The sequence below is a fragment of the Scophthalmus maximus genome, chromosome 8, assembly GCF_022379125.1.
Source record: "Scophthalmus maximus strain ysfricsl-2021 chromosome 8, ASM2237912v1, whole genome shotgun sequence".
NCBI classification, from domain to species: Eukaryota; Metazoa; Chordata; class Actinopteri; order Pleuronectiformes; family Scophthalmidae; genus Scophthalmus; species Scophthalmus maximus.
In genome coordinates, this window is record NC_061522.1 from 12,449,363 (window position 1) to 12,466,201 (window position 16,839).

Sequence of the window (16,839 nt, forward strand, 5' to 3'; positions counted from 1 at the left end):
AAAAAGCCCCCATTACATATTTATTGTCCCCTGTCTTAATTATCAAGCCAGAGGGTATGTGGGTTTAGCTCTCGCTCCCTCTCTCTCCCGTCCCTCTTTTTAAACTCAAAGGGACGAGATCTTCTCTTCCCTTCTGTCTCTTTTCTCTCATCACTTTCTCCATTTGTCAGTACTCCGTCCTCCCAAGCTATGCAACTTCACATCCTTATAAAGCAACCAGCAATGGAAACTATGAGGTTTTTGTGTACACTGCACTCTCGGCAGCCAGTGTTATGGAAAATTACACAGTACGTTCACATATTCCTGCAGAAAACCGGGGGGAACTGGCGAATGTGACAAACACACATTACTGTTTAAGTGTTTTGTTGCCGCGCAATGGCATATTTTGTGATCCCTGCATGGATTTTGCATCTATTTCTCAACTCATATAGACATTAAGTTAAGCATTTCCATTTTGGGGAAGCTGAATTTCACTGTACGTCTTTAGCAGACTTCTTTCCTACTTTAAATTGGCAGCACCATATGCAAGATATAATCTACCCTCAGGCACATATGGCATCCCTAATTATTATACTTATACTTGATTATCCAGTTGGCAGGGACTCTTCTGTGCGGTGCCATGCACTGCGAGAAACATGAAATGGTCATTTAAAAATTCATGTGTGCCGTTGACATCTTTGCATTTCCCTGCATGTTATTTTGAGTCATACTCATGTACTCCCACTCCTCTGCTGGCCAAAATCAATCTGAGGAAAAAGGTTCTGTAACCCCATCCTTCTCTCTCAACCATTGCAACATGACATTGGAGAAGATTGATCAAGAAAGGTATTTTTGGACTCTGCCTCTGATCTCCCGTTTGACCTTCAATGTTGTGTTGTTAATTCTGTGGTACCACAAGTTTTTCTGACTTTTTCAGCTATTAACAGAGTCTCATCTCTGAGCTTGTATCTAAATAGATGACAAGGTGGAATTTTTTGTTGTTGTCCTCAATAAGGGGAAACATTTGTCTCCTCCACATGTACATGTAGCCTTCAGCTAAGCGTGGAGAAACTGTGGCTTCTAACATTCGAATGCTGTTGCACTATCCTTTATCTGCTGTAAGTCTGCAGTCCTATTAATGCTCACTTGAGAAAAGACGATTCATTTTCCCCTTGCACAATAGGAAGGACATCTCATGTCTGGTGGTTCACCGTGGAATTCAATGAATGCATGAAGGGTTCATGAACTGCTGCGTGGTTTCTCTGTTGCCTCCTCTTCTTCCTCCTCCTCCTCCTCCTCAGCCTCCTCGTCGTCATCCTCCGAGTCCAAAAAACAGGAGGTGCACTCAGTCCTTGGAAGAAGTGCACTCTTAACAGAGCAAAGAGGGGAAGGTAAAGGGCCACATGGTCTATTTCACACTGAAGAACCACCACCTGTTAAACACCCAGCGTGGGCAGTGTACACCAGAAGAGGATGTAGGAAAATGGGTTATAACGGGAGAACGAGGTGGATTAAAGGAGCAGCTATTGAAGGGTTAGGCCCTTTTGAGTCAGGAGCAAATCCATATTTTATTTGATGTGAGAGGCGCTCAAGGCCTTTAAATTATTACTGCTCTATTCCACCTGGTTGTGGAGGAGGTCACCCAGCAAGTGAGATCGGCAGATATCTCTCTCGCTCTCTCTCTCTCTCCCTCTCTCTCTTTCTGTGTGTGTGCAGTCCCGGTAGCCTAGAGTCATATGTGTAGCATGTCGCAGGGCCACAGCAGTCACGCCGTAACCATACTGCAGGCTCATCCATCCATAGATCTATTCTTCCCTCCATCCATCCATGTATTAAAACACATTACAGAGATGACTGCCTCCAATGTGCCACTTTCCCCCCCAGCACTAAAGTCTCTCGACTGTACAGTGTAAACCACTGCTGGCAGGGCGTATCATGGCTACAATGAGGAGCACAGATACACATGTGCAAACGTACACACAATATGAAAGAAGTATGAAAATAAGACCAGTGCACTACATTGCAGGGACGGCATTTTAGTCTTTATTGCATTTACCCTCAACTGATGGGTTACGGAATTTGTTCGCTTGTAGATCAAGGTTTTACTTGCAAAGCATAAAATAAGCTCATAAAATATGATAAAGTAAAATATATGCTCTATAGTTAAAAAGTCACAACAGTGAGCCATACAGTAATAGTGTCACCTGGATCAATTAACAACATCGTGCTGCCTAAACGTTTACACATCAATGGTTTATCTCTCTCACAGGACGAATTGATCATTTTCATTCTTGATTTTTCTGCCCATCATTTTACTGATAAATTGTTAATGATGTAAAAAAAAAAAAAAGTACAATATCCTTCACTGTTTCAAGAGCCTCACATCTTAAAATTGTGTCTTTTTGCCGACCACCGTCCAAAACCCCCAAAATGTTAAGTTTACTGTTGTGTGAGACAAATTCTCACAATTTAGAAGCTGGAACTACAAAATGTTTTGACATTTTTGCTTGAAAAATAACTTGGATGACCAATCAGTTTGTCAAAATAGTTGCCTATTCTGTCAAGGTGATGCATTAATTGATTGATTTGCTATTGTTGATTCTCATGGACAGTTTACTGCAGATGCTAATTTTCTTTTAAATATAATCAACAAAGGACATCGTGGTTTTTCTGCTTTATTGCAAATATAGCAACGTAGAATCACAACGCAACATTACTTATCCTACATCTCGGGTTCTGTCTTTCTTCTCAACCTTCCTTCCTAACCTTCTTGCGCCTCATCTGCGGCTCATTTGTCATCTTCCCCTCTCTCTCCTCGCTCCCTCCCTCCCTTCCTCTGCAGTCCTGCTGCTATCTTTACGACCCTCTCACTAATGCACTGCTCAATTAGCCTTCGATGAGGTTTCCACTGAAGGCTGGGTAAATAGGTAATTACATGTTGTCGTCCCCCCACCTCTTGCCAATCCACTCAACTTCACTCCGCTCTTCTCTCTCTCTCTCTCTCTCTCTCCTTCCTTCCTTCTTGCTCTTTCAATATCATGGATGGCTGCCAGAGATGGTCCAGTAGAGGCCCAGGACGGGCCTGTTAGTCACAGCTGGCTTAACCCTTCGATTGGCCACATTCAGCACTCTGCTTAGTGCACAGTTTTCACTTTTTTTTTCAGCCGACACTTCAGCTTGTGTTATTTGGACACTTTATTACGAGAATGGGAAAAGTGGAACCACCCACCAGCTAAATGCTGAAGAAATCCTGCCAGCTAATGGAGACATTAACCGGGTCTAAAAGACGTCAGGCAGAGGTGAAATAAATGGTGACATGTGGAAAAAGTTGCAGTTGGGGGAGGTGGGGGGGATTTAGACTTTTTGTGTGACTGACAATCACATAGCGATACCGTGGCTCTGCGCTGTTGCGGCTATTGATGCGATCAAATTGCCTGCCTCAAGGCAACAGTCCACAGACGGTCTGTGTGGCTGGTTGTATCATTATGCGACGTGTCTGCTGGGGCCAAGACAAGAAACAGACTATTTATCAGCTTTACCACTGCTGAAGTAAATTGATGCGAACATGTTGTCTTTGTATTGTCCTCATCTGTTACATCAACACTAAACGTGTTTGCTGTGATAAACAAATGTCCATTCAATACCATCTGTACAGGCCCAGCTCACAAATTCTGCCATTGTCAAGGTGGGCCCATTATTCAACAATGTCGGAACAATGTGGATTTTCATCTTTCATGTGTTGCGGCCAGCCCACTTTCATACAAGGAGCTGCAGAATAGGACTTGGCTCCTTTTGTGGAAGATTGACTTAAAAGCTTTGATTTAACCATCAAGGGAAAAGAACAAAAACAAAAGAGAGTAATGTCTGCAAATTGAACTTTGAAATCTAATAAACAAAAAAATTGCATTCTGAATGGAAATGAAAGCTGGACACAAAATCTTGAATGGCTATACCTTGCTAATAGTGTAAAAAAAAGTTCTCCCCATTTGATTAATATTCCAGTCTTCCTTTTAGAGAGGAAAAAAAGACGCTGGTGAGTGAGAACAAAGCAGAAATAATAGCTTGTGTGGCCCTTTGGAGATATAGAGGGACGGCAGAAAGTGAAAGAAAGTTGTCGGGTTGGTGAGAGGAGAACAGAGGGGTGAGAAAAGAGGAGAGGGAAGGAAGGAAGTCCAAATGAAGAGAGGGTGGGAGCGTGGGTGAGAGCGAGGACATAGTGTTTGGGGAACCGGAGGAAGTGATAAGTTGAGTACGGCCAGACAGCCTAAATCCTCATCTCAATCAATCACATTTTCCCTTCCTCTCGTCTCACTCTGTCTTATTGATTTCTTGTTTCTGTCAGTGTCCTGAAAGCCGACTCAAATGACTTCTCACAGTTTTTGGGGCTCCACCTGCCAGTGAAAACTACTATTTGGTCATTTGTTCTCTCAGCTATTAAAAGGAAGGTATCAGCAGGATCTTATCCAGGAAATGGTGCAGCAGACAACTCTCCTGCACATGATGACAACAGGGAAACTACTTTACAATTATCCATAATGTGTGCAAGTGCAAGTTCAGGAGGTGGTGATCCACTGATCAGAGCTATTTTAAGGGCAAGTCCGAGCCAAGAAACAATTCTTCATATGCAAATTGCAAGTCTAGTCATTTACGCTGTTGTGTAGCTAAGACAAAGCCTTTCAGTGCACAGTAGGGATGTGCATCTGCATCACTGTGTCACTCATGTGATTCACAGCGACATTCCCAATGTCCCGATATGTTAAAGAGGCATATAAAGCGACTGCTAATGCGATGTGATGCAACTCAACCCATTCTGATGCAGTGGGATTCGAGATTGTATTCAACCTGTTGTGAAATTCTGGAAAGATTCAACAATTAGAGTAATTACAGTTTCTGTACTTTCTGACTTCTTACAAAAACACCTTACCCTTTCACAGAAAAAAACATTTCTCACACATTTTAACAATTTAAACAACTTAGGGATGTTCAGGATTAACGATGAAGCCCAGTGCAATGTGCCGTGACTACTGCCAGCACACAGATGTGCTTTACACTTTCAGCAGGTAGTAATGGATATGACTTGTTTTGCTCTAGAATTATCCCGGGTGAAAACTGGCGGATTGTAAGTTTCTGTACAGCTTTGTTAGGCAGGTGCCAAAGGTTTCAGGACCTCAAGGACGGCTTGAGTCAAAGTGTCAAGTCTTCAGTTAACTTGTGATATGGATATGGTGCAGTTTAAAGTAGAGATGTCGAGGTTTGAGAGGGAGGACGTTTTTCCTTACAGCACAATCTCCGACAAAAGAATGGACCCGGGTTATTCTGAGATGTTTGTTTTCTGAGTTGTGCACGATGTAGGGCGTTTGTTCAGTCTCAAAATGTGCACGTGAAAACCATGCACGCGCATATGATATATTCATTAGATAGACTGGACTGTATACTTCCTCTTATCAAAAAAGGAAAAGGGTAATGCCGATGGCTGACAGCTCTCCCTGCTGTAGTTGCTGGCACTGACTACAGCATACACTTTGCTGTAGAAATTATAAACTTTGTGGATCCTATATGCCACATATGTCGACACAACACGCCTACATTACATGTCGTTTATGCATTATTTACTTGTGTTAAGGGCATTAAAGAAGTGTTTGGCTCATTTCCTCTGACAAATTATTGAAGATTCTGCTGCCAAGCAGGGGGTTAAAAGATTAGAAGATCAGAGATAGGCTGGGGGACTGGAATGTTAGAAGTGACCAATCGAAGGAGCGGGCGCATCAGCCACTGTCCCCGCGTGGCCAAAAGTCAAACCGATACTGTTGGATACTGTTGTGTACACTCGTATGATACGCGCATGTTTGGCTTTTACTTGTGGGAGAGACTAAATAAATGCCATAACGTTGGTTCCTATGCAGCACTCTGCGACCCTCAGTCACTCATGACGGTGTTGTCTGTGTAGGTTAAAGGACCTTATAATTTGCCTGCCATCCACAGATCACGTGGAATCGTTGGCAGTGAAAAACTTCATCCAGATGGCCTCCATCTTTTTTTCCCTGATGTAGGCGACTGAAAAATGGTTGCATCTGAATGGTTTCATATAAAATCGGTAAGAAATTCAGTTGAAGCATGCAATTATTTGAAGCGCCTCTGCGAATGTTGAAGAAGTGCTTTACTGGACTCGCTCTCAGTCCCTTGCCTCTGTGTCACAGTCTCCGACACGCCGATGTGGTGTACAGTACACACATACAACTGTTCCCACTGGCTGCTAAAAGTCGGAGGGTCTCTCGATGCGGAGGCAGTTGAAAATCTCTGTGACAACGTGATGTCATTAGCTGCCGTCCCCACAGACAGCGAGTTGTGTGCTTTTTAAAGATCAGAATGTCTCTTGAAAACAAGCTCAGGGGTTACTTCTGGAGTCTGTTTGAGACGTGTGGCAAGGGGAGATGACAGACAACTGGGTATCGCCCGTGTGCAACGAGTGTCTGTGTGCACACATTGCTCAGTAGTCACACATCAAGCAAACACTTCAGTCCCTTCAAGCAGTTTCCAGCTATGTTTTGTTTTGTTTTGCATGTTGGGAGTGTTTGGAGATGCTTCACTGAATGACAAGGTGGCGTCTTCAACTTCTGCGGCGAGCCCCTGGTTTAAGGACTTGATAAATAATCAAACACCGAGGCAAAGGAACAGCTGAGACCGGAATAATTCAAAAAGCTTCAGGGTTCAGTCAGGTTCAGTGCCGGCTAACAAGGTGATTGCAATGGACACAGACAGCGGACAGCACCGCCAAGATTGGGACATGGGGACGATTCACTTGTGGACTCACCTTGTCTGGAAAAATAAGATGAGTCAAGTGTAACTTTGAACACTGTTATTTGGTTCATTACATTGACTCTGTAGAAACAAAAACAAAAAAGCCATACATATTCTCAGTTTCCATGATGTCATCCTTCATCATCGGTCCTACACATGGATCCATTTTGTGATAAATATGATTTTTGACTGCACATTGTGAGTTTATCTCTTGTGTCACAATGAGCTCATAGAGAAATGACTGATTATAAAGATTAATAATTAAGACTGTACCTGGACCCCACCTGCTTTACCCCACTTGCTAAATGGTCAGGGAAGATTTCCACACATTAATGTGCATATATGTTGCTATGGTTACCAAAAAAATATTACACAGTATTCATAGCTACAGATCTCTTATAAGGTTGCTTTCTTGTCATTTCCTGCCAAGAAGATAGATGTAATAGTAGTTTATCTTTTGAACTAACATCACATATCTGTTATTGTAAAAAAAAAATCTGTGGTTGGTTCATTTTTATGCGCCAAATAATGCGGAGAGATATACTGATCAGTACATCTTCCCGTCCGTCTGTAATCTTTTAATTTCCTGAGCAATCATTGAAAACTGGTTCGATTTTTTTTTCCCCATGAAATTTCACAATCATGTTGGTCAGATAGTGATTTATATTTTGGGTTTGGCTCGGGGGAAGTAATCTCCTTATGTCTTTTTTACTTTCATACCAAATACAAAAACACACTTTCACCGTAAAGAAATACGTTCTATCCTGACCAGTCTGAAAGACGACAACATCAAACAGACGTTTTGAGAAACTTCCATGACTTCACCACCGTCCTCATTGGAAAAGAAGGAGGACTCAAACCTTGTTTTGCCCACTCAGCTTATCTCGCTTCTGTGCTCTATGATGCCACAAATACAAATTGTCGCTCCATTGACATTTCTGTCAGTCTGCCACGGTTTCAACAGGGCAAAAAGAATAAGTTCATTAGTATGTCTAATTGCATTCGGTGAATCAGCAACGGGACTATCAAATCAAATTAGGATAGTCAGTGTTCTTTTCCAGGGCTCACGGTTGGCCTTCAGCTGTGCTTTTTAGGATCTGTCTTTTGTCTCTGTCTCTAGCTTCCTCAATCCCCTCCGGCTGTACTCCACCTCCGCTTTGTAGTCCATCCTCCTATCTCTTTCTCTCTCTCTCTCTCTCTCTCTCTCTCTCTCTCTCTCTCTCTCTCTCTCTCTCTCTCTCTGTATTACAAAATATTATTAAAAGATATGAAATTTGACACATTTTCCAGCACTCATTACAGTAAGACTTTATTTTGTCTCCTCCTTTAATCCAACCTTTATGTTTGTCTCATTTTATCCTCTTTCTCTGCGCCCACCCAATCCTCTCCCCATGTGTCCCCCAGTCTGTCCTGTGAAAAAACCCATAACCAGTCTGTCACTCATTGAGTCAGTCTTTGTTCCGTCAGAAGCTATCCCACAGATAAGTGTGACTGATCGCTGCAGGTCCAGGCAGACTGTGTATAATTGAGTTATAGGGACGAATGTAAGTGAATGTCTTAAAGCCGCCTGTGATCCTCAGCATCAGCAGAAGCTCAGACAGAGGGGAGGCTTTCTGTTGGGCCCTAGTCTGTAATACAAGCAACAGCAGCCGCCCAGATAGCAATCTGGCGACTACCTGGTGTCTGTATGGCTCAGGTTATCTTCTTTTTGTCTTCTTTCCATTCCCTGTTCCCTGTTCTTCTCGGTTTCATAGCTCTGTTTACCACTGCTTTCATTTCTCTTCCCTCCACTCACCTTTTCTCATCTCTCTCTCTCTCTCTGCCTCTTCATTTGTCTACCTCCCTCTCTCTTCCCTGTTATCTTAGCTCTTTAATTAACGTGACATGCTGCGAAGTGAGATACTAAATAATGCAAGCTTTTCCAGTGACATGGAATCAGGCCGAGTGATTAGTGGCCACACACAAACAAGTGCGATTGCGCACACACACACACACACACACACACACACACACACACACACACACCTTAACAGATGCCCGTTATCAGTGAAATCGCCTTAACCATATTAATCGTTTTGTGCAAAAATGTAGTCTTAATTGGAATAAAAAAAACACAAATTATTTCATTGGCATTAGCATTTATTCTTTCGTTTCGAGTAAAAATCTACACTAACACTAACACAACCCCTACATACTGTGCAGTATGTAGGGGTTGTGTTAGTGTTAGTGTATCCCATGTAAATATATTAGTTAAAACATTTTTTTTAAACTTTACACACTGTCCAACAAAAGAAATCCTCTCCTCAGTTATTAGTAAATCAAAACATTTCAAATTACTACCTAAAGCTAGAAAAAGATTTACAACTGTTACTTTCCTGGGTTGTGTGTAGGTACCTGGATACTTTGGCGTTTCATACTGTATTGCTGAGTTCCATCTACACACACTGTAGTACTGTAAATCACGGCACAGGGTATTTAATTTGCGCAGGGGGAGATCTAGGTTATCCCAAAGCAATTGTTTCGGACCAAACCGAGTGGAAAATCCATTGTGGGTTTAGTTGTGTGCTCCCCTGGCCGCAGGGATGCTGAGAGCTCTGGGTTCCAGGGTTCTTCTGCCCCCACCTCCTTTGTCTTTTTTTAATCAGATGGCTGGTTCAGGAGTGGAGAGGATTAAGACTGCTGCTGCTGCCACTGCTTATGACTCTGTCCAGTTTTGGAAAGCCCACAAACACATGCACGTACACACAACATGGAGCATACAGCTGCAAGCATGCACACATACATGCGTTTGTATGCAAGCTATTTAGGCAGTCAGCGTGAATATATATACGGGTACATGTACATACAGGATACAGAGGCATCAATATATACGTGACTTACCCCACGTGCATGCACATGCAGTACAGGCCTACACATTAATTCAAGCAAAAGTGCACATTGCACATTTAAACATTGTGTCTCTCCTGCCGTCGCTCACTTGCACTGTCTCTCTCACCTTGCACTGTCGGTTTCTGGACAGCAGCAGTGATCCACCATGTCTCATTGTGTCACGTGATTTGAGTGGTGAGATTGCTGACACTCAGACTGACGCCTGTATCTTCTAATGCCAGACACTCACACCAGGCGCTGCCGATGGCAGTGAGACAGATGGATTTGACTGACAGAGGGACAGAGAGAGAGAGGGAGAGAGAGAGAGTCAAAATGCAAGAGAAAAAAAAAACTGATGTGAAGAATAAATAAGGATACAGGGGAGAGAGTAATCCAAAAACTTTAAAAAAAGGAAACCTGCGATAACAAGTGTGTGTAAGGGACGAATGTGGAAGAGTTAAAGGAGGAAAGGACCGTAGAGAGATGCAGACAGAGTCAAAGGAAGGAAGTGAGCTAAGGATGAACGGATAGAGACATTGAGCTGTATGTTGATCCAACACTCTGTGCGGCAGAGCCAGCAGATAATACCAGTCAGTCTCCTCCCACTTTAATCTCCCCATCATCCATCAGTCCCTCGCGCCACTCTTCCATCTTAAAGCCATTCATTCCTTTTTCATCCATCTGAAATCATCATCATTTTGACGCACATTTGAAAGAGATCTGGTATTGACGAGCGGCCTGCTTTGTAGATTGTGTAACGGGCAAAAACCCGAAGCAGAGAAATTGAGGCCATCGCTTACGTGGGACGTAAGAAAGTGAACTTTAGAAGCTGACTGATGCTTCTATGCTCAATGTTTGCTGTGAAGTTGAAATTCATAAGCCACTTTTACACAAGCACACGCAGACACACGCACACACACACACCACACACACACCAAAACACACCTCAGGCAATGAGTGTATGAGTGTATCCTAATGAAGCGAGAAGATGAGAGGCAGCTGCATAACTGGAATGTAAGGCCTAGAGGGAACTCACACACTTCAAGTGTGTGTGTGTGTGTGTGTGTGTGTGTGTGTGTGTGTGTGTGTGTGTGTGTGTGTGTGTGTGTACACATCATATAATATCTGAAACTGTCATTATTTGGACCTTGGAAGGATGCTAATGTCTACATGTTCCTTGTCTCTGTCTTCTCTCTCTCTCTCCCCAGGTTGTGAGGGCCTGTTTCTATCGTCCTGTTGTACAGTGAGGCAGTGAGCTCACGGTGGATACAGCATGCATGTGTCGACATATCCCATGATGCACTCTGCCAGTCCAGGCCTGCTCCTCCTAAGCTTCCTTTTTCTCGCTGACGCTGAATGTGAGTCCTTTCACACTTTATCCCGCAATACTTTGCAGACAGACCCACACAGACACACACACACACACACACACACACCTAGAAACAGATGCATTAAAAGAAACTGTTACTTTACATATTGTTTTTTTAATACACATTCTATTTGTATATGGACACATACACAACCAGGGTAGGAATGACTTGATTTTTTCTACTCCGCCCCCTGATTTCACATCCCTACTGTATGTGTGTGATGATCTGTACATGTGTGTGTTAGGTAGCAGGTTTGATATGAGGCCAGCTGGTTTTTGCGTCCATCCCAGAAATTGGCATGGATAGACAACATATGGCAAATCAGATCGTTTCTCTACTGCTTTTGTGTCCAAAGTGTGTGTGTGTGTGTGTGTGTGTGTGTGTGTGTGTGTGTGTGTGTGTGTGTGTGTGTGTGTGTGTGTGTGTGTGTGTGTGAGTGAGAGAGAGAGAGAGATATATCTCATATTGGGGCTATAGTATTTCTCTGTGAATACATTGACACATCAGTTCAGTTTTTTGTTTTTACAAGCCTAATTACCTCTTGACTCAAAGTGAAGTGACCTATACAGATATCAGACAATGATAAGAAACTTCTGAAAGTTCTTTAGATTCTAAATGTTCTTTTTTGTGTACTTGGTTGCCATACTCAGCTTTCCGAAATGTTTTAGATTAACCATGTGTCTAAAGCCAGTATACGATGTTTACACCATCAAACATATGACTAAGTCCAAATAAACCATTGCTGGGATACAAGGTCACTTATAAACATATATATATATATATATATATATATATATATATATATATATATATATATATATATATATATAATTGTATACCTGTGTAAGAGCCTTAGCTGCATGACTTCCTGGTGAATTTGTGAAGATTTAAATCCTATAACAGTTTCGATGAAACAGCCTGAATCGGAGTGAGACTAAAGTTACAAGATCTGGAGACAGTGACAGATGTGTAGGAAGACTAAAAGATGGAATAGACAGAAGCAGAATAAAGGAGGAGAAAGCAGAAGAATGGAGAATCCAGTCATACTGGCTGGCCATGCATACTGTTAACGTTTTATATGTACGTTTTCTCTGACGGATTCTTGCCAGAAGTGGTTGGTGATGATGGTCGCCTGACAAGAGGTTATAATACGCCCTCTGAGCAGCACTACTGTGCTTCTCCATCCTCTCATGTTGGACTAAGGGCAGACAAGGGCGGCCCACCTGGCCAGTGCAGGCCTAGCTGGTTAGAGTGCTAACTTATGTGGAATCGAATATGTGATAAAAATAAAATCAACACACACACACAGACAGAGCCCAGTGAAAGCACACACCGACAAACCTCTCTTGTATTCCTCTCGATCCCTTGCCCTCTCGTCTCCTGTGTGAGTTCCAGGGTCGGCCGGTAAAGGCCCTGTCATCCATCAAAACGACGATGCTCTTCAGCTTCCTGTATGAGGGTTAGAGGAGCAGCATAGATGCGACGAGGGTGGAAGGGAATTGGTTGTTTGTCTCCTCTGTCTATGTTTTTCTATTTCCCCCTGCCTTGGTCTCGTTGCTCTTTTCTGGCTCGCCCGCTCTTCTTGCCACATCCATATAATCTTGTGAGAAAAGAAGGGACAGAGGGCTTGAGGGGGGGGGAGGAAGGGAGGAAAGGCTGTTCTTTTCTCTTTTTTTATCTCTTTGTGTATGACATGCAGTGCCTCTTTTAATATCAACAGTGGGGACACAGAGATTTGAATGTTGAGAATTCACACAGAGGATGCTGGGACACTGACGTCTTTGGTGCTCATCTTGTGTCTCCGTGTTTTGAAATGTTAAATGCACTCCAAAAAAATTGCTTCTAACTCTGCCTGTCTTCACTCCAACTTCATGGGGAATAAATGCATTTAAAGCATACCAGGGTGTTACAAGGGAGAGGCCACAATAGCCCTATGTCAGGACAGTGGCATTGTTTTTTTATTCTAGAACTTACTTCACTTTAGTACCACCACCAACAAAAAGACTTTTACGCAAGTTACACCCACAAAGACACTAGTGGACAAGGTGTATTAAGATGCAATGAGATGGAACAGTATAGCAAAGTTGGAAACCTTGCATGAATGCATTCGGCACACAACCGCTGGTGTAACAATACAAGCAATGCACTCAGCTTTGCGTGTGAATGTTTTTGTTTTTTAGTCACGTCTCCCTCTTTTACCCCCTTTTTCTCTCCACCTCTCTCACGTCACCATTTTTGTTTCTCAGTGAGTTTGTGTGCGCGTGCGTGCATATGACATCTATCTGATGGATTAAGAGTAATGCCCTGATCCTGTCACAAACTAGGCCACCGCTCCATGTACGCAGTGAGATGCCCTGTGCGAGGAATTGCATCTCTCCGCATGTCATCCAGGGCGACGGGACACAATGCAACAACAGGGGTTTTTCTGCTGACCCTCGTTTGCCCCAAAAACAACAAGCTGTCACCCTTCCCCTTGCAGCTTGGATGTATCTCTGAAAATTCCAGCTGAAATACAACTTCTTGTGCGTGTAACAAAACAGCTCCTTGTTCAGAGGCTACAGTAGGGGGGATATTGCTGAGTTGCAACGCAGTGCTTTAGTAAGCAGACTGTACATTTTCAAAGCAAGCAAGAGTGGTTTAGGATTCTGCCTTGGGTGGCTCTTGGTAATATGAAACCCTCAGCTCGTATCACATCATGTCTGTGTTGCAAAAGCTCTGCATTACCAACTGTCTTTTTTCCGCAAAGCTTAATGTAAAAAAAAAAACACAGAGACATCAAAAAAAAACCTCAACCACTCATTCTCAGTTATTAAAAACATGACCTCTTCATACTTGACATATTAGGGCACGTGTGCATTGGAAAAACAGAACTTACTCATGTGGTGACTGACCGTCCACATTGGTCCATATTGCCTGCACTGGTATGGCCTTCAGGCTGACTGGGCTCTAAATTGTGATTGTGAATGACAGCATCAAAACTTTTGCTTACTTTAGGAGCCCCTGAGCAAGGCACCAGGTGTCAGCCACTCCGACAGAAGCCCTATTTGGTTACCTTCAGGTATTTCGGTTAGCTTTCCCTCAGGTGCTGAGTTCAGGGGTCTAAGTTGCCAAAATCAATTTCTTCTCTCAAAACACATTGCAGACTTGTTTGTGTTTTTTATAATGGAAAAATAAAATGAGCCACGGTTTTGATTTAATTTTTTAATTTAGATTTTACTATTCATATTTTGCCATATATCATTTGATGTGCAGTGTACGCTGTGACAGACCCCACACCTGCACACAAAGCCACACACAGTGCATCTCTTGTCTTAACGTGACCATCTACAATAGGCGTTATACCAAAGATTTGAGTTCATGCAAATGAGTAAGGATTTGTGTGGGTGTGGTATATATGTGTCCTTGTAAGTATGTTTGTAGTTGTCTGTTTTATATGTTTATATGTGCAATCTTGTGTGGTGCTTAGCGTAGACAAGAGATTAGATTGTGAAAAGTATCTTGTTTCGTGTGAGCTTCATGGCTCTTTTGTAGCTGATGGATGGGGCACTGTCAGGTTTCACTGGGATGAGATGGCGAGGCAGGGTCACAAAGGTTAAAGGTTTCTGGCCGGGGGATTAGTTAAGGGTGTGAAACAGGATCAAGCAGTTATTTTCTTGGATGGATAGTGTTTCTTTTCTGTGATTGATTGGTATTCCCTGACTCATTTCAAGTGCTAAGAAAAGGCAAGATCCTTTTTGCCCGTGACCACAGTATGAAATGTCAAAATGTCAACACCTGCTCTTGGCAGTTTTTGATAGAGGCACTGAGGAATTTCTCCTGTGGACTGGGCAGTGATGATCAAATGATCCATGGCCCATGTTACACCGGTCAACATACTGGTCATCCATCCATTCTCTATAACGCTTTTTCCATTACTGGTCGCCGGAGGGGCTGGAACCAATCCCAGATGACATCAAGCGAGAGGAGGGGTACACCCTGGACAGGTCGCCAGCATATCGCAGGGCTGACATTTAAAGACAAACAGCTTTTCACACTCACAATCACACTTATGGTCAATTTAGAATCTCCAATCCACCTAACCCCAATCTGCATGTCTTTGGACTGTGGGAGGAAGCCGGAGTACCCGGAGAGAACCCACGCAGACACGGGGAAAACATGCAAACTCCACACAGAAAGGCCTGGATGGTCAGAACCTGGATTCGAACCAAGAACCTTCTTTCTGTGAAGCGACAGTGCCAACTACCACATCACCATGCCGCCCTACTGGTTATCAGAGATAATTCCAACATTATTTTTTTTCTAAGGAATAGCTCAACACTTTGGAGCAATGTGGAGCTAGCAGCCATATCTAATCTGAGCAATTAATTGATACATTGTCGTCTACATAAGCTCTTCAAAAACCCAAAATGTACTGTAAAAACAGCAAATATTATATTTTCTTAGATGGATAATTTTATTTCTACCGGTTATCCTGTTAGTCAGACATATGACCCCAACCCAATCAAAAGGTAATCTTCTTACATTGTTTTTGTGTTAGGATTGAACAAATGAGAAATCTGAAATTGAGAGTTGCAGGAAGAGACCTGACAATATTTGTATCTTGGTGAATAAGAATAATTGGAGGTGGCAGAGGATTCACATTTTCTAATATTAGGGTATGGCCAGGAAATGTAATCTAATCAGAAGAAAAATTATCAATTTAGCAAATCTCTGCTGTTCAACTGATAAATGGGTAATTTTTACCCTTAATACATTGGGGGGTTAGACACTGTTTATTCGTTTGTTCAGTGTTTATTTATAAAACAGCATCTGCCGTTAAATTGCAGAAAAGTCTGCAGCCCTGTTGAGTAAGGAGAGCAAGAAGTGAGCATAACTCTAATTGAGCTGAAATTGTCATTTAATTTCCTCATTTCTAATTTGCATGCCATTTATCAAGTTTCCATCACTATCTAAATAATTCATGGTATATTTTTCTTGGAATAATTTTGAGTATTGTATTAAAATTCAGCGCCAGTGATAGCGTGCCAGCACATACTCATCTGGAATATGACAGTAAACCTTAAAAAAATAAAATCCCTAATTTAAATGCTTGACGGCCTCTTTTCATCAACTCCGGTGCAAATAACTTCTCCATGGAAGGCGACGGAAACGGGGTCACATCAAAACATTTTCACAAGTCATGCACACAAAAAATCAGAATGCCAATCACACGAAATTGATTATTGTAACTGCTGATTGCAGGTGTTGGCAGTAGGAGTAGTCGTCCGTTAATATTCCGGGTATACAGGCAAAGTCTCGCACTCAGTTTGTAACAAAGAGACGCAGCAGTCCTTGAGTGAGGCGGATTATAGGCTGAGAGGACGATCCATGTCGATGAGACGGAAAGTGAAGCTGCTCTGCTTCTCGGCGTCTCCTGCATCACTGGCCCACAGCATAGCTGTGCACCCGTCCATGAGTAACCGGATCTGACCAGCGCTAGCCTAGCTTTAGCCACTGCACTGAGAAAACCCTCTGTTCGTCTTTATGGGAAGCCAAGCTGTGACCCAGTAAAGTTGTGTACCCCAGTGGGTAGCCCATGTGTCTCTAATGACCTGTGTATAAAAGAAGACCTTATTTTATTAAACCCTCCTCTTGTGTTTCTAACAAATTAACCCTGATTAACTCGCCATTAGTCAGAGCCTTGGGCAGCTATGGTGGGTAAGTGGCATGCTAATTGGACACGCATTACTATGGGCAGTAAGAGTGCATTTTTATCCAATGCTATTGCATCGCTGTAAACATTATATTGTTAAAGTGATGCTCATGGAGACATCAGCTGGAAGTT

The 16,839-nt window shown here is 42.7% G+C and overlaps 1 protein-coding gene across 26 annotated transcripts in view; it reads left to right on the forward strand.

Moving 5' to 3' along the window:
- Window positions 1-16,839, forward strand: part of ptprdb (protein tyrosine phosphatase receptor type Db) — a 135,082-nt gene that overhangs the window by 63,854 nt on the left and 54,389 nt on the right. For all 26 annotated transcript variants that reach the window (XM_035637771.2, XM_035637777.2, XM_035637782.2 and 23 more), the window contains one exon: window positions 10,854-11,003. In XM_035637771.2, the coding sequence (XP_035493664.1) occupies window positions 10,919-11,003 (85 nt within the window). In that variant the 5' untranslated portion in view covers window positions 10,854-10,918. The remainder of the gene's footprint in view (window positions 1-10,853; window positions 11,004-16,839) is intronic.